Source organism: Phyllostomus discolor, chromosome 6, assembly GCF_004126475.2.
Source record: "Phyllostomus discolor isolate MPI-MPIP mPhyDis1 chromosome 6, mPhyDis1.pri.v3, whole genome shotgun sequence".
Lineage (NCBI taxonomy): Eukaryota > Metazoa > Chordata > Mammalia > Chiroptera > Phyllostomidae > Phyllostomus > Phyllostomus discolor.
This window is the reverse complement of record NC_040908.2, coordinates 29,216,633-29,234,906: the sequence shown is the minus strand read 5'-3', so window position 1 is coordinate 29,234,906 and position 18,274 is coordinate 29,216,633. Positions and strand designations below refer to the sequence as shown.

The 18,274-nt window shown below is 56.1% G+C and overlaps 1 protein-coding gene across 3 annotated transcripts in view; it reads right to left on the bottom strand.

Moving 5' to 3' along the window:
• Positions 1–18,274, bottom strand: part of TTC7A (tetratricopeptide repeat domain 7A) — a 112,957-nt gene that overhangs the window by 69,591 nt on the left and 25,092 nt on the right. For 2 of the 3 annotated variants that reach the window (XM_028515504.2, XM_036027929.1), the window contains 2 exons: positions 13,495–13,625; positions 10,847–10,962 (listed from right to left, as the gene is read on the bottom strand). In XM_028515504.2, coding sequence (XP_028371305.1) covers positions 10,847–10,962; positions 13,495–13,625 — 247 coding nt within the window. Of the gene's footprint in view, positions 1–2,576; positions 2,818–10,846; positions 10,963–13,494; positions 13,626–18,274 lie in introns of those variants that run through there. The other variant, XM_036027930.1, reaches the window with a different exon arrangement.

The window sequence follows — 18,274 nt, the reverse complement described above, 5'->3', positions numbered from 1 at the left end:
ACTGGCCTGCGTCACCTCGGGCCTGGACACCCGCCCCGACCAGTCTCACCTCTTCCAGTCAGCCCTCTGTGCCTTAAAATAACTTTCAAGTTTTTAAAAGTGTGACCCACGGTAAAAAAAAATATATATATATATTTGACGGTGCAACCCAGGGTATGGACACATTCCTTACACACGACTGAAGCAAGTTTCTTGACATGACCTACCTCTACTACCTGCCGTCCACGCTAACAGTTCTATTTTACGTCTCCCCCACCCGCCCTTTTGGAACACGTGGGCTAAGGCCCACAGAATGGATCTTGCAACCCGCTAGTGGGCTGTGGCCTGCGGTCTGAAACACTGCTTCTGCCGTCCCTCGAAGGGTCTACCCCATGTGCAAAAGTCATCTCGCTCCTCCCCGGGCTGGCCCTGCTGCTGGCGCCCTCGGGGCTTACGGGGTCCGGTTTCGGCCTCCAGCTGTTGGGCCTGCCTCCCGTTTCTCTCCCATCTCGTCGCCCACCACTCAAGTCCTTTCTCAGTGAGCGGCCACGGTGCCCCACGTCAAGGGTGGGCACAGGCTTCTCACACGGCCTCCAACAGCCTTTCCCGTACGAATCCTCTAAAACCATTCAGATATCACTTCCTTCTCGCAGCCTCCCCAGGCCCCTGGCCATGCTGCATCACTCTTGCACCCCATTAATTCCTCTTCTGAAGCTAGCACGCCATTTTTCAGTCATTTTCTGATTACAGGCGGGCCCCTGGTGCCCTAAAGACTCCCACCTGCTCCGGAAGCTCAGCCCTGGCACACAGCACGTGCGCACCCAGGGTCTGAGGGCCACTCTTCTCACTGGTCCTAGGGCTTGCCTGCGTCATGGTACACAAGGGAAAGCTGAGGCTGACAGGCCCGAGAGTTAAGACAGATCACAGGGGGTGAAAAGCAAAGGCGGCAGCCGGGAAAGTCACAGGGGCCCCTCCTGCAACTTTCACACACAAGACGGGTTCCTGGGAGCCTCAGGGGCTGGGGCCATGAAAGGACAGGTTTGTAGATCAAGCCCTGCCTTCTGGGCCTCTGGCTGCACAAAAACAAGTCCCAAGTGTGCAAACTACCAGCATTAGGGAACGCAGGGAGGCCGAGGGTAGAGACGAAGCCCTGTGAGGTGGAGTCAGAGTCACGGGGACCCTCTCTAGTCCACCCTGAGCTTCTGAGACACGGGAGGGGCCAGCGTCCATAGCGTTCTTGGAGACGGTTCAAGTCTGACGCTGCTACGCATAGCCGAGTGGCCCAGGGAGGCAGGCGGGCTCACCCCTGTGGCCGTGCGCGGTCTCCTGCTCTATAAAGTCAGGCCTGGGGTTCGGGCCAGCAGCTCCCAGACTTGAGCTATCTGCATACCGCATCTCCGGTTTTCCTCGTAGCTGCATACCATCAGAGTTATTACTCATGTGATACTTGTCTTTATAGCTTTTTACTCCAGTAGCTATCTTACCTTAATCAAAAATACCCTAGCCCTGGCTGGTGTGGCTCAGTGGACTAAGTGCCAGCCTGTGAATCAAAGGGTCACTGGTTCGATTCCCAGTCAGGGCACATGCCTGGGTTGCAGGCCAGGTCCCCAGGAGGGGGTGTGCAAGGGGCAACCACACATTGATGTTTCTCTCCCTGCCGTACCCCCTCTCTAAAAATAAGTAAATGAAATCTTTAAGAAAATACCCAAAATCATGGATTTGGTGTGCTAGTTGTTGTTATTATTATTATTATTATTATTATTAGATAACAGACATTAAATATAGAAGCAGTTTTAAAAAGTTTGTGTATCACTTAAGACCGCCTTGTGTATTGCTAGAGCTATTCGTCCCATACTTTGAGAGACATTAGTTTAGACCGTAGGTTCTCAAAGTCCTCAAAGCCTCTGAACCAGCAGCACCAGCACCCCGGAAGCTTGTCAGAAAAGCAAATTCTGAGACCCCCTACCCCCACTCCAGACCTGCTGAGTCAGAAACTCCAGGGCGGGACCCGGCAACTTGGGTGTTATCAAGTCTCCGGAGCGTTCTGATGGACACTCCAGTATGAGAACCACTGACCACTGGGGTTTAGATGACCCCCAGGGGGTCTCCCATGCCATGAAGCCAGGTTGTAGAAGGGACAACCAGGCGTGAAAACCCCGGCTCTGCAGCCAGATCCTACATCTGTAACCTTGGGAAGGAAGGCGGCCCCTCTGAGCCCTGGCCTCCCTACGCGTGGCAGGAAGGCTCCTCAGCTGCCCATAGGGCTGTCGGGAAGATGCACACACGAGAAGCCCCACGTGTGCCAAGGCATGTGGTAGAGGGTCACTACATGTTAGTTATTTTCCTTTCCCCTTCTAATTTGGGACCTAAGGCTCATGTATTACTCATGACTCAATTTGCCACACTGTTTCGCATGGATGTTCAGGAGCTAATGAGTAGCGGGGAGGGGGCACCTGCCTGGGGAGACCCTCCCTTGAGCTTTGCGTCCATCTTTCCCATGCCATCACCCCTGCCCCCGGGGGCCGCGGATTCCCTGGTCAACAAACTAACCCAGGGACAGACTGGGAGCCCCCTTGAGTCCAGTGGGAAGAACTCACGGCAGAGGCTCTTTGGTGCCATTGAGACCTCTGCCTTTGGGAGGAACCCAGAGCTGGGCAGCGGGCCACCACCAGGAGAGAGAGAAAGGACACAGTGCATGGGGCGGAACTGGCCGGCTCTGGGAACTCAGGCTGCTGGAGAGTTCCGCCCCAGCTGCTGGGCCAAACAGCCATAGGCTGAGATGGGGCTGGGGGCGGGGGCTGCCCCAGTGCCCACCGGCTGAGGAGGCTGGTGCCTCCTGGAACCCGGGGGTGACTTTCTACTCTGTGGGCTACCTGCCAGCCTCCTCCCTGGCAGTCTGGCCCAGGCTGCTACCAGGCGGCCAGATCCAAGAGGGACAGTGTCCCCATCTTCCCAATCCTCCCTCTGCCTTTAGTCCCCTTGTCATCCCCACTCAACAGCGCTGCCAGACCAGTGGCCTTGACATTGCCCGGGGGCTTGAGAGAAGGGCAGACCCGTGGAGTCCCTCCTTTTCCTGAAGCACACACAACTAAGGAACTAGAACTGCATATAAGCAAGGTCCTGTGTATTTTTACTATTTTCAAATCTACAAGGGATTCTGGTTATCAAAATAAGCTCTCAGGAATTCTTTAGCTAAGGAAACAGTCACCCTCAGACACCTTTCGGGCAAATCCCAAATTTTACTAAGTGTACATAGAGAAAAACTAATACAGAGGTTCCAGTGGCCTGGACTGCACAGGGGCAGATTTGGGCTCTCAGCTGGTGCTGACCTGCTCTGAAGGGCTGGGGGCACCCCTCAGCTCACCCCTCGGGGAAACGGGAAAGCAGATGGGGTTTCTCCCACCAGCCCAAGCAATCCTGCCCCGAGGTCTACCGTTGCCCGTGCCAGGTACAGCTGGGGCTCTTCCAAGCCTCGTGAGAGGCAAGCTTGAAAGATCTCTTTGTTCTGATCTCTCACGCTGACCTTTCTGAGCAACGCTGCCACTTTTAACAATATGCTAACAGGGCCTCAGACAAACCCTCACCCAGAATCAGGTGGCACGTGGGGAACCAGGAAGCCAGGAAGCCACTGATTCCAATTCAAGTAAAGCCCCGCTGGCCAGGAGCAGAAAGAAAGGACATGTGCACGCAGCGAGGGGTCAAGGAAACCAGACGGTTTCAGGGAGGCTTCCCGGTGGGATGTGCAGGGAGGCGGCAAGCTCCTTGGGTCCCCTCGTCAGCAGTGGGCAACAGTACAGAGTTTCCAAAGTGCTTCATTTCATTCAGTGTGATCAGCTTTTGATGAGGCGGGTGAGGCAGGCTTTGTAATGGAAGGCACTCAAGGAATCAGTGTGGAATAAATACCCCCCCCCCACCGTTTCCTCAGCCTGTCACTCACCCAAGGAGAGCACGGCACGCTTACTGCAGGCACCTAGATGTTCAGCTTCTCCTCCCCTTTAACTATAAAGACCCCTGAGAAAGACACCTACTTTTATTTTTCATTGTTTAAAAGATTTTATTTATTTATTTTTATAGACAGGGGAAGAAGGCAGAAAGAGAGGGAAAGAAACCCAGATGTGTAAGAGAAACACTGACTGGTTGCCTCTTGCTTGCCCCCAGCTGGGGACCTTGCCCGCAACCCAGGCATGTGCCCTGATCAGGAATCGAACCAGCAACCTTTTGTTTGGCAGGCTTATGCTCAATCCACAGAGCCATACCAGCCAGGGTGACATTGTTTTTCGACTTGGCATGGTTACACTTTCCTCTCTCAGCCATTAGAACTCCAGGACTCCCAGGACGCAACTGCCTGAGTCTTTCCGAAGTGCCCACTGCACACAAAGTGCCTGATCATCAGACCTATTCTCAACAGGCGTCCCACAAGTACTGGTGGAATGAACCAAGAGACTGAAGCAGTGGACGAGGATCTCACAGCCCTGCACCGAAGGAGCTCAGTCTGTTGAATTTGCCACATCCTTGATGCATTCAGAGCCTAGCAACGTGTTTTGCATACAGTAGGTGCTCAACAAAATAATTTGGGGGCTTTAATTTGACTTGAAACAGAATAAGAAACTGCACAGAACTTACGGCTGAACGGAACCTACACAGACAGCAGGGTACACAACCCTGACTGGAAGCCCCCGTCTCAGGGCTGGCACGGGAGACGGTGTGCGACAGGTTTCCGGTCAGAGATACAGAAGAGCACAGGCGGTTGGCAGATCCCAACAGCAGAAGCGTTGAGTCAGGAGACAAAGTCAAGTGAAGTTCAAAAGTGAGCAAGCTGTCTACTCCTGTCATAGACCCCCACCATTAGTTTTAAAAACTAAAGCTCTCTTCTTCACCCCTATCCCCAGACAAAGGCTGTGACACTGTCCTTGTGGGGCACTGAGACGGTCCAGGCAAGGGGCTCTTTCCTCTCCAGTGAGGAGGGGATGGGCGGGGGGCGGGGGTAAGGAACAATAAATAAAAGCTGCACATTCAGCCTTTCTCCCCTGTGGGGTTCAGAGGTCTCCCCATGTCCCACAGTGGGACATGGGTCACCAGGAGGTTCTCCTGGGCTTCGCCGTTGAGTAATTCTGGTCCACACATCCCTCCCCCCCGAGAGCCCTCCCCCACACTGCAGATCCTGGGTGGCTGCTGAGAATAAGACAGCGCGACTGCTGGTGGAGCCCAGCTCTCACGGGGTCACACCAGGCTGCAGCCCGGGGTTTCTAAGCTGCCTCTGCAGAGCCATCTGCAGCCTTAACTGCCTTAGCAGCTTCTCGACTCAGCACCTAGCTGGCAAGGTGAAGCATGTGTGCGTGTACACACACACACACATACACACAAACACACAGCAGAAGGAGAGACTGTTTTCATAAGGCTGAGCAACCTGCCAAGCTCCTGGGAACTCCCTTAGAAAACACCACACTCCCTTCTCTATTGTTTGGTTTTGGTACAATGAGTACATATTGCTTTAGTATTTTAAAGAAAATTCTTTTTAAGGACATGTACAAAACATACAGCCTACCTGGTTCAACACACATGGCCTAAGCACACTCCCAGCCCTGAGCCAACGATGGGCTCTGCAGGGCTAGGCGAAAGGAAGGAAAAAACCACCCCAAAAGAGAAATGGCCCCTTGCCCATTCTGGGGAAAAAAAACTAACTCAGCTCACGTTCTTATTCTTGGGAGATGCCTGGAGACTTGGACCTCATGGTCAGGGCCACAGAGAGAGAGCCAGTCAGCTTCTGGGACATTGCATTGTTCCAGACCCCCTGCTGCCTCACCCCTGGAGCTGTGTCCTGCAAAGAACCAAACCTCCCCACAGCCAGTGCCCTGGGCCCAGCTACCACTGTTCCCCGGAGAACATGCCAGAAAGGCGCCCCCTCCTGGCAGCTGGCATCCTCAAAACTGCCTGGGGCGAGGCTCCAACCAGAGTCTACGGCTGCCCCCTTGTGGCCAAGAAGGGACTCAAACACCAGGCATCTCAGGTCCCTGCCCTTTGGGTGGGTGGGGGGACTCCCAATTCATGATTGCCCTTTCGTGCCAGCACCTACAGTTCCAGGTCAATTAGGAACCCTGTCACCAGCCACAAAGCAAGGGGAAGGAGTCATCTGGGGGAATTAGTCGCTGGATCAATAGGGCAAGGCCCCTGGAAAAAATTGATGTCCCTCAGACACACTGAATGAGTAACTGGGCAGTGGTTTCAGACCCAGCCAGCCTCAGGGAGACCCGGGCTTCACCAGAGCTCGGAAGAAAGGAAGTGCTGTCTGGAGCTCGAGCAAACGCCACCCACTCTGCACAGCAGAGAACACCACACCCTCTGGGTTCTGTCAAACCCTGGATGGAGGGATAGGGCTGGATCCTAGCAGCGGGCACAGCTTGCAGCCATCTGGTTGGGCGGTTGGGCGGGGACCGAACGACACACTCATTTCTCAGCAGGGGCTCTTCCGGCCCCTCTGAAGGCTGGGTCCACCCCAGGCCCAGCTGGGAACGGGCTCCAGCTCTCAGATTCCCACCCAGAGGCAGGTCCCACCATCTCTCCCTGTTCCTTAGGCCCTAAGGAGCCTCTCCTAATACCCAAGCAGCACCTTAGCTCTGGGCTCCACCCTACCTCGTGTCTTCAGGGTCCACCATGTCCAGGCAGCACCCCTGCCCCCGTTTTCCTTCCCAGCACAGCTCGAGGTCAGAGACTACTTTTGACTCCTTCACTGTTGGCTCCCACTGGGACGTAAGCTCCAGAGGAGGGGACCTGGTCCTGCTCCCGGCTCCAGCCCTGCTAGTCAGGTGGCGTGCCTGGCACACAGTGGGCTCTTACCTTGGCCCTGCCCCCCTACTGGGCCGAGATCCCCCTGAACACACCCAGAGCCCAGCAAGCGGGGGAAGCGGGTGAGTGTAACCAGCGGGAAGTGGCCCTGGAGCCCTTGGAAGAACTTCTCAGAGCTGCGCTGGTGGAGAAGACTCAGTGCCTTCCACCTGAGACCCAGTCTCCCTCTGACCTCTGCTTCTCACTGTCAGGCCAAGACAATGGATCACAACCGGGGGTGACTTTGTGAACCCCACCCCAGGGCATTCGTCCATGTCTGGAGACATTTTTGGCTGTCACACCTGGGGCGGGGGAGCCACTGGTATCTGTGGGCGGAGCCACTAAGACCCACAAGGTACAGGAAAGGCCCCCACAGACCTGGGTCAGCCAGAGTCACCACCTGTGAGCCTTGTGACTTTGGGCAAGTCCTTGTCCTTTCCTTTTTTAGTAAAATGGGGACAGCATTCCTACTTCACAACATTCTGTCTGGCAAGTAGTAAGTACTCAACAAATATTAGCTACTATTAAGAAAAAAGACATGAGAAAATTAATTAAAGCCCCACTAGGCACACAGGGCCACAGCCCCTGCTGTCACATTCTGGGGCCACCCCTGAGCCAGGTGTGGTGCCAGGAAACCCACCGAGGGGCTGAGGGGCTGCCACGTGTCCTGGAGACTGCCGCTCATACCCAGTGCACATGTTTGGGCTGTTTGCTTGGAAAGAAATGATGATTCAATTTCCATTCCTCTCTAGTTGGGAGGTGCCAGAGGATGGGAGGGAGAGGGGGCAGGGAGTCAGCATCCCGGTTTCAAGGACTTAAGTTTGCGCTTCAGGAGGGAAACAGTTTGAAGGGAGGAGAGCAGAGTGACAGGAATAGAGAAGTTACTGAAATTACTCGGGCTTTCCTGGAGAGTGATGGTTGCTTAATGCCTCTGCTCACTGCTGGCACCACACACACACACACACACACACCCATGCACGCACGGCCTGAGTGTGCAGAATGCAGAAGACAGGGGAGGACGCAGGCCCAGTCTGAAGAGGGTGTGGTGCCAGCAGCGAAAGGGAGAGGAGCCACCGCCTCTGGGATGGTGACTCTGGTCCCAGAGGGGCCGTGGGAGCCCCTGGTCAGCACACCAAGAATCAGCCCAGAAACTCACAGCCATCCTGGGGCCCTCCTGTCATTCTCCCACACACCCCACAGGCTGCCTTAGCTGCCCTTCCACACCCCAAGCTGGATAGGGCGTGGGTTTCCAGGCCACTCAGATCTGAAGTTGAAATCCCAGTGGGTGAGGTCGGGCAAGCAACTCAACTTGTTGGAGCCTTTGTCTCCTCGAAAGTGAAGCAGGCGACACGACCTTGTGCACGGAGCACGCGGCCCAGCTTGGCATGCAGCAGGTGCTTGGAACCTGCTGGTCTTCCCCCTCCCGCTGTCCTTGCCGGTCCCCTTAACCTCATCACGCCTGCAGAAAAGGCAGGGTGGGGGAGGGGAGCAGGCAGCCCCGAGGGGCAGAGAGGAGGGCGCCCAGGGCAGAGGGAGCTCACAGTAGCGCCTCCTGGGTTCGAGGTGTCTTTTCATTCCCTCCCTCTTCTTGGACCTTCACACCCTGGGATGCAGGATACACAGAAGCCCCGTTAGAGGGGAGGAAGCCGAGCTGGAGGCTAGACAGGAACTTGCTCAAGGCCATCGAGTGGCCTCCATCTCCACTGTCCTGTCCTGATGGCCTCTAGAAGGTGAGGGCGCCCACCAGGCTCTTCGAATTGGAAGCTGGGACCGCGCCTACCAAGCTTGAGCGCACTCAGGGTCATGAGCAGCAGGGTCCTGCCAACCCCAGGGTTTCTGTTGTGGGCAGGGTGCCTGGTGGGGCAGAGTGTCAGACGGGCCCTGCATCCATAATCCTGGCTCCACCCATGACTCACTACGTTCTCTGTGCCTCAGTTTCCCACCTGTACCACGCAGATGCAGACGGCAGCACCCACTTTGAAGGGATGTTGGGGGAACTAAACGCACATGCAAGCAAAGCACTGAAGTTCCTGGCACAAACTGGGCACTCAGGAAGCGCCATGTATCAGTATAATGAATATCTGTTAAACGAATGAATGGAGGGGAGAGACCTCTGAAATGAGAACTGTCCCCTCCCCACAAAATCTACCCCACAGGGCTCCCATGCAGAAGGAGGGGGGCACCTCTTCTGCAAGAGACCTCGGGAGGGAGGGCTTCTCAAAGATAAAGCAGGTGTCGGTCAGCAAGCGCTTTCCTATAAAGGGCCAAAGAGTACATATTTCAGGCTTTGCCTTAGGGGATCTCAATCTCCACTGTTCAGCTCTGTGGGTGAGACTATCTGTAAGTCATGGGTTGCGGCTATGTTCCAATGAAACTTTATTTGCAGAAACAGGCTGCAGAGGTTCAGCAGCCCCTCCCTTCTTCCGAATCTCCGCAGGTAGGGGCTGAGGGTGGTGTCTCTTCTTGTCCCCCATTCATCCCTGAGCTATAACTGCCGACTCGAGGCTCCCTGGGGGAGGGCGCCAGCCGGGGCCATGGTGGTCTCCAGCTAGAAAGGAGGCCTGCACAGCTGCCTGGTCAGGAAAAACAGGAGCCAGCCATCTAGGCCACCATCTCTCTGAAAGTGAAGCTCAGCAACAAAACGAAAAAAGGACAAAAAAAGCAGGTGGTAGAGCCACAGCAGAAGCAGCGTGCTCCCCAGTGTCCTTGTCACATCCCCCAAGACCCTCCGCCCAGGCCCCAGGCTGGCCTGGAGAGCTCAGGGTGGCAGGGCCAGACCTCCCCCCCACCATCCGCCACTGCTCTCAGCCTCCTCGGGCACAAGTCCCAAACGGGAACCCCACTGCCTCCCTGGCCTAGCACTAGAGAAATTTTCTAAAAAAGAAAAAGAAAAGCTAAACGTGTAAAGTTCAAGCATGGTATCATGTGCAAGAATGGCCTATTCAAAAAATGTTCAATCAGAAGAATCAATATATAACAAAGTGAAATTTAGCGAAATAAAGCACACTGGAAATAAAATACGGGCTCCACAGGGCTCTAGCCAGCAGAGCTGACAATGCTCTGTGGTCCTGAGCCGTTTCCTCGCCATGAGGGACAGGTAACTGACACCTGTTCGGCTGCCCGCGGCCCCGGGAAGGCTCACGTGAGGCGAGGAGTGTCCTGAGCACATGGAGTCCCTGGCTTGCCCGGGTGTCCTCAGAGCCCCAGACCGGTGCCTGCGGAGGGTGGAGCTGACACCAAGGAGGGGACGCTGGGGCACCAAGCCTCTGCCGCAGAGACGGGCAGGAAGCCCCAGGCCCCAGCTGTGAGTCCTGGGACAGGTGGCAGGCAGGACTGACCCCGGAGGAGCCGCCCAAGAGCCAGCTGCCAGTCCCCCTGATTCTATAGCTTCTCCCTCTATCCTTGCCACTCACATTGCCGCCCCTCCCACCCAGGGAAGAAGCACCCCTTGGGTTCTTCGGACGGGAGGGCCTAGACTGAGGAAGGTGTCCAGTACCAGGGGTCCCAGGTCCGAGGCAGGCGAGTATGCCTGGGGCCCCCCAGTCCATGCACAGACGAAGATGGCCTCACCTCTTCCGCCACCTTGTGGGCAGAGGCTCTGGCGCCCCCAGAACAATGCTGGGCCTTTATTGTCACCACACGCCCTCTCACATCTCACTGCTCCTTGGAAGCTGGCATGAGCAGGAATCAACTTCCTCACTGCATTTTCGGGGAGACTGAGGCTCAGGAAAGCAAAATGACTTTACCCAACACTTGAGGTGACAGTGACCAACGCCGATGGGCACCTGCCGCCCAGCTCGAGGTCCTTCACTCTGTCCCTCCCAGAGAGTCCTGGCTGTCCCCCAAAGCACGTGCAAGCTTTATTGCCCCTGACGCTTGGCCCTCCCCATCCTGAACAGCTCGGTCTGACGACACGTGTCCTCCCCAGGGCACACATGCACACAGAGCAGGGGGAGGAGACCAAACTAAACGCCACCAATGCCAGGAGCACCTGGCCCCCGAGAAGAACTGCCACATCCCCCCCACTTGGCTGCCGGCCACCTACCCCTTCTTCAGGTTTGTCACGTAGGCGCTCTGGAGGGCAGCTTCCAGGAAGTAGGTGAGCTCATAGTCAATGGGGTGAGAGCCTTTCAGGTGCCTTGAGGTGGAGTTATTTGTGACCTGGGAAGAGAGCACAGACAAAGCCTGTGATGTCTCAGAGTCTGTGGCAGCGGGGCTGGGCTGAGGGTCAGCCTAGGCACAGGCAGCCCCGCGGACTGTCCCAAGTCCCCAGCCATTCCATGGGAATGTGGCGCAATTCTCAGACCACATCCAACCAAACTTGCTTGAATTTAAAATATGTCTGTAGCACTCTCTCCCCATCCAAATGCTGGGTATGCCACAAGAGACCCACAAAGCTGGTTTTGTCTGAATTTTATAGATGAGGTAACTGAGGCTCAGAGAACCCTCTAAAGTCACAAAGGTAGCATGCGCCCCAACCTCAAACTCAAGTCTGGGCAGCCACAGATTCCAGGCTGTCTCTGCTTCTCATTGGTTCATCCACTGAACAAACACCTGAGTGCCCACCACACGCCAGGCCCCTGTGTCCCTGTTGTATAATCATGAGACATCAAACCAGCCGAAAGGCAGGCACCCCAGCTTCTAGAAAAGCTGAGGAACAATCATGTTATTAACAGAGCTGTCCTTAAGCCTCAGCTTTAAGAGGGCCACCCAGCCCCATCGACCTGCCTTTACGATGTCACTTCCCTTCTCTGATTCAAGAAAAAAATCAACGAGCCAGCCACCTCATCATTCCGAAATCAAGGCAGATTCAAGAGGTGTTCTCAGTTCCTCAGCGGTTGGGGCTGGGCCTTCGGAGGAAGGAACCCACAGCATTTCTGAGAACGCACCGGGTTCTCTGGCCTGCCCTCCCTCAACCCAAGACAACCGGTCATCAGGGCCACTGGTCTGCCCACCGCCATGGGCATCGATGCCAGGCCTGGGCACCATCACAGCTCATCACCATAATCCCCTTTTAAAAGTCCAAAGCCCAGGCTTCTGGCTGAACGGGAGACTTTGATCTTTTTCAGGAAAGTCTCCTCCAAACCCATGCAATTCAAATGTGAAGGGCACCCAAAACAGTGCAGGCTGGCAGTGGGCCACGTGACTGGCTGCCGCAGAGGTCAACCTGACCCCGCTGGCTCTGCACGTGGACCTCTGCCAGCGCGCCTGCCTTTGCGAGCCCCTCCATCTCTGCTCCTTTCCTCCTGGAGTCCGGTCGAGGACAGGGACTCGAGGGCAGTGACTCTCAGTAGGGGGACGATTTTGCCCTCTAAGGACATGGGGCAGTAACTGAAGACATTTTTGCCCGTCACCGACAAAAATGGCGGCTGGCATCCAGTGGGTGCAGGCCAGGAACGCTGCGGAACACTTTATGAAACGCAGCCCCACAACCAAGAATTATCAGGCCCCCAATGTCAGGCGTGCTGAGGCTGAGAAACCCTGCGCTAGGGGACTGGCCCGGCCTGAGGAAGACTCCTCCAGGAAGCCCTGTCACAAAAACAGGCGATAGGTTGACATTTTGATATTCGCCAAAGCAGGTGAGTGAGGCTCAGATGTCTCCTGGGCTCTAAGTCGCTCAGCTCACAATCACCTCCTCCTGCAGGTCGCCAGTCCTCACCTACTCTGCCGTCACGCCTGTCCGCCAACAGCGAATGAACATCTGCTAAAGAGAATGCCTGAGCACCACCCCCAAACTCTCCCCCACAAGTGCCCAGAGCCACACTGGACACTGCCAGGGTCCAAATCCGGCCGAGGCCATGTATTAACTGTCTGAACTCTGAAAAGCTATTTAATTCTTCTCCAAACTGAGTTTTCTCAGTTTGGACATGAGTACAGCACCCATTCCATCCAGCCTCAGTGTGGGGGCTGGGTTCGGGAAGGACTGGGAAGCACTCAGACAGCGCCTGACTAAAGAGCAGGGGCTCGGTGACTGCTAGCAGTGTCTTTGTTGTATACGCCTGATGGTTCTGCCCCCAGTGACCCAAGAGCCCCACAGGAGAGGGGAATGGGGGTAACACCGCAGTGCACTGCTCACACCTGGGACTGCCGTCCCACACAGTTCATATAGGCCCCCCCACCCAGGGGGAGCTGGGAAAGGAGGGGGCCCAAGAACGCCCAGGCTCCCTGCCGGCCTCTGAAAGGCTTAGAGAGTGAGCCCCACACCTCACTTCCCCGAGGGGAGCCACCAGGGAGCTTCCAGGGCACCCCAGCACAAGAACGTGTCCACAGACCTCGCCTGACTGGACCCGTTCCAAGGGGAGTGTGGTGAGCAGATGGTCTGACCTCTCCCCGCCTCACCAGGGATGGACCAAAGAGCCACTTCAGAGACGTGAGGCGTAACCAAGTGAACCAGCACGAACAGGGCTGTCCCATCTGGTCGTGCAAGCTGAGCTCACCAAGGAGGGTGCTGGCTGCTCAAAGACAATGTGGGCTTATCATTTATTAAAACTGTATCCTGGCAGTGGAGTGTCTCATTCTGGCAGAATTGGTCTATTATGACTTCTCCAATAGGTGAGGTAGCGTGCCTTTAGAGGGGTACAGGGTGCCTTTTTCTTGTTTGCACAAGGCTGACCCATGGGCTTCGTGGGGGCCTTGGGTATAGGTTCTCAGCAGAGGGCAGCTACGAACACGGTGCTGTAATTCCCAGCTCACCTTCTCCAGGTCCTGCAGGAACACCTGAGCGATCCAGGAGGCCCTCTCGAAGCAGGTGATCACCTCCTCCTCCCTCTCGGTCAGGCGGGGGCGGGAAGCGATGGAGCTGGGTAGGCGTTCCAGGGAGAGGCCTGCAGGAGGAGAGTCCCTCAAACCTGCCCTGCTCAGGCCCCCCTGACTCCAGGCCCTTCCCATGGGCCCAGGGTGGGCGCGGGAGAGGAGGCTTCCGCTCCGGAGCAGCCAGCGGGAAACAGAGGTCCGCGGAGGGGAATGAGGAGGCTAAGCACTGGTGGTATTAGCGGCAGCTGGAATCAAGCAGCGGGCAGATGGCAGGCACCCATGCCCCACATGGGGAGCCACACTGTGACACCCCCACATCCAACTCCTGCCTATGCAGCCAGCCCAGCCTCTCCAGGAACCATTCCCAGCCCTCCTTCCAGTTGCTAGAAGAAATCACCTACCCCCAGGCCCTCACCAGGTCTGCACTGTAGCACGGTCACTTATGCCCAGCTCTCCTCTCTGCCAGTAGCTAAAAACTCCAGTGGACAAAATGTTGTTCAACCCCAGGCACATGGCAGATGCTCGAGTCACACAGCGTTTTACACTGCACCTCTCCCGTGGAACCAGCTGCTGCCTCGCCTAAGTGATCTGCGCTCAGGCCTTGGCTGCCCAGAGTGATGGCCATCTGCTGTTTGCGCCTCCCCGGCATCCACTTCCCATTCTTTCAGCAACAGCACCTCACTTTCCCTCTGAGCACCCCTGTGCAGGCTCAGCCTGTGTGGTTCAAGGGCAATGACCCCGCTCCACCTCCGGAGGAGCACGTGAGCCAACATCAGGCCACAATCAGGGGCTGAGGAGGAGCACACGGCCTGGTCTGAGTGAAGGGCCAGCCGATCCTGGAGATCTCCCTCTTTCCACTGGGCTTGCTGAGCTGGCAAGAGGTCAGCCTGGAGATGCCGGGGGAGCCTGTCTTCCAATGCCGCTCCGCAACGTGAGTGCCGTCAACTCGACTGAACCGCACGCCCAACAATGGTGAAGACAGTGCATGCCATGTTACGTGTTCTTTACTACAATTAAATACCTCTTTGAAATTAAAATGAAAGCAGAGCTCTAAAGCAAAAACCAAAACCAAACAAACGAAAAACAACCCAAAACAAAAGAACTACAGGAAGCCAAGAAGGGGAAGCATTGTTATACTTCCTAGAAACGAATGCCGTAGAGGAAAACAACTGTATTTGTGTGAGTGTTTTTAAGACGGGAAAGAATGAATAACAGTCGTAAAAAATCAAGGAAGTCGACACAGAGGGAAGATGAGAGATGGACACAACGGGAAAGGGCAGATTCTTACAGATGCTGTCTGTAAAAGGTAAAAGATTTATACGACCTGAAAAGAAACCAGAGAATTAAAGATGCTATTTGAACGCCTTGCCTGAAGCTCTAGCCCCTGAAACTTTCCAGCACAGGTGACAATAAACCCTCCCCCTCCCACCCTTTTTGGGGTCACACGCATTTCAAATTGAGTTTCTGTCGTGTGCAACTCACACAGACCCGACGGGCGGGCGCTGTCCTAGACCGTCGGTTCCCAGTGGGCAGAATCCAGGGCACTCTCACCTTTGTGCCCCCAACAGCACTCGACAGGTACTGGGTCCTCAAGACGAACTGACCAAAGAGACGGTGAGCACAGAATCCTCAACTCTCTCCCGCCCCACGACCCAGCATACAACTGATACTCAGGCCCTCAACATTTAAACCCCCCCGCTCCCCTCCCTTCTCGTGCTACCTTGTTTCAGGCTCTGTCTCTTCAGAGGATGACCAGGTCAGCTTCCAGGCTGGCCTCCCTGCCCCCAGTCTCCCTCTAACCCGCCCTGCACGTGGCCCTCAGGGCGAGGCTGCCCAGTCCCACCACTGCGACCCTCCAGGAGTGTCTGCCGCTTCAGAGCAAGGCCCCAACCCCTGCTGCTGCCAACCAGGCCTTCCAAGATCCATCCCCACCATCCCCCAGCCTTGTCTCTCAACATGTGCTGTCCACGGAGTGCGTGTGTCTCCCCCAACCCCGAATTCATTTGTCGAAAACCTAATACCCAAGGTAGCATACTTGCCTTTGGGAGGTGATTACGGTAGGTCCTGAGAGTGGACCCCTCACTAATGGGATTAGTGTCTTTCTGGAAAAAGGCCCCGAGAGCTCCTCCCTCCTTGCACCACGTGGGACCACAACGAGGTGGTGGCAGCCTGCAGTGTGGAAGACCGCTCTCCCCAGAACCTGACCACGTACACTGGTGCCTTGATCTTGGACTTTCAGCCTCCAGAACTGAGAAATCAGTGTCTGTTGTACAAAAGCCGCCCAGTCTGTGGTCTTTCGTCCCTGCAGCTTCAGCTGTCTAACGTCCCGTAACTGCCACATCCACACAACCTCCCGTGCCCAGCTGCAGACCCTGTTCAAGTTGCTCCTGCTACTAGAACGCCCCCCTCTCCCTGCCGAGTCCACCTCAAATTACCTTTCCCCTTCTGCCCCGGAGTCGCCTCTATGGAGCCCCTCCCGACAGAACCCTGGTAGAACCGGCCATCCCTTCTCGGGCCCCAGTCTACGCTTTACACTCAGCCACCCCACCATTCCTTAGACTTGTCTGTTCACATGTTTGCCCAGCCAGACTGTAGACTCCCTAAAGCCATCGACCTTATCGCAATCACCTTTCCACAAGCTGGCGCACAGTAGGCGCTCAGCAAGCACCGGCGGGCGGAAGGAACAGCAAGCCCGATCATGCCTGACAGTACAAAGTGCCCTGCCAGTACCAGGTGAGGGATTAATAGTGTTTCCTTGGCTACATCCCAACTCATACAGAGTCAGTGACCTTGCCCTCTGCCAGGCTGGGGTGTGAACAGGTCCAAAGGTTGGGGTGCCTCGGCCTGGGTGGAGGCAGGTGCAGACCGTGAAGGCCCTGGTTCAACACAGAGGCTGTCACCCGTGTCACTGGGTGTCAGTGTGCTTCCTGCCAGATGACTCACAACTAACTCAGCTCCTCGCCGGAGAGGACCGAAGGGGAGGAGAGACAGAGGGAGTGTTGGAGGAGATGCAGAGAGAAGGCAGGCCAAGGAGGCCCCACCGCTCGCTGCTGTGCCGGCCCAGCCGCTGGCCCCAGTCAAGTGGCCTGTCCACCCTGCGGGAAGGTGGGACAGCCGCACACGCCATTCAGGGACCTGGCCTGGGAGACCAGCTGCAGATGGCAGGACACCACCACCTCCAGAAGACAGCATGGACCTGTTTTCACATGGCTACCCGGTCCCCCTCCTCTGGGCCCGGAACTGGGAAGGACGATGCCAGCTGCCCGGCAGGTCCAGGCTGCCAGTCCTAGGCCTCCAGTCGAGTGGCCGCTGCAAAGCAGGGGGTTTAGTGATGACTGTCCGTGGGCCTCCCGTGCTTCCTTTGCTCCCCCTGCTGCCCACAGAGGCCTGTCCACCTTGCTTCTTCGGGGGTTCTGAGCCCCATCCTCCTTGAAAGCTCCCAGCACAACCACCTCCTCTCCGAAACCTTAAGCCTCCTGACCTTGAACCAGCAGAATGTGTTAGCTGCGTGGCCTTTGTGCATGCCTTCGTCCTGCTTTGTCACCGTCCTCTCTGCCCACTTCTGACTGATCTCCGACCAGTGAGGAGGGCCCAGCCCCGAGTGAGCGGAGGGTGCACAGACGAACATGCACAGATGCTCCTGCTGGTGCCGAGCCCAGTGGGGTTCTCCCTCCCTCTCCACTTAAAAATCAGATCTCGCAGAATTCATAAACAAATTGTGTGTTTATACAGTGGAATACCACTCAGAGATGAAAGGACAAACTCCTGATACACACACAACATAAACGAATCTCTCAGAGATGACATTGTGCAGAGGTCAGATACCAAAAAGGACATGCTGAGGTATCTCATTAGATGATATTCAAAAAGGGGCAAAATTAACCTAAATTAATAGAAACCGACCCATCACACTACTTGAGGCGGGGCTGGGGAGAGGGCCGGCTGGGAGAGGGCCTGAGGCACCTCCTGGGTGACGCAACCAGCCTGTCTTTACTGGGGTGCTGGGTGCATGGGTGTCTGCACTTGCCCCACTCGTCAAATCACCCACCTAAGATCTGTGCACTGTGCAGGGTGACAAGCCACCTAAAGTGAAGGGACAGAATGCCTTTTCAAAAGGGAGCGGTTTCGATTCTGGAGAACCGGGAGGTCCCTGAGGGGTCTTCTCTCACACAGTTTCCAACACACATAAGACCCAACACTTCCTGGAGCTGGCAGTGGCTTTTCCTGGTCAGGGTCACAGTCTGAGCACCCAGTTCCACCCATAAAAGGGGGGTGACTTCACCTTCCATTTGCTCTTTGATTTATATGAAGGTCCATTTTCCTGCCCACGAACGTCTGATCAGAAATGGGCTGGGGACTCCAACCCTTGGGCTCCCTCCCCCCTCTGCCCCTGAGCGTTTCTGCCTGAGTGGCCGGACGGCAGCCCTGGGTCCAGACGGAGACAGACTGCTCCTGAGCTGGGCCCTCTGAGGGTCCCAGTGGCCATCACACAGCCTCGGCGATCGGGCAGGAAGCCAGGGCTGCCAGGAAGTGCCAGGTACTGCCTCGCAATTCCCACTGGAAGAGGCGCCTTTGTGTGAAACCACCCAGCTCTCTAAGCCAAGGGAGGGCCCCTTTCAAGAGAAGCACTGGCTTTTTCATTACCTCCAAACTTTTGGTGTGGAGGCAAGCTGACCCTGGCACAGTCGGGGGCTCAACACTCAGGCTGGTGCCAGCCTCC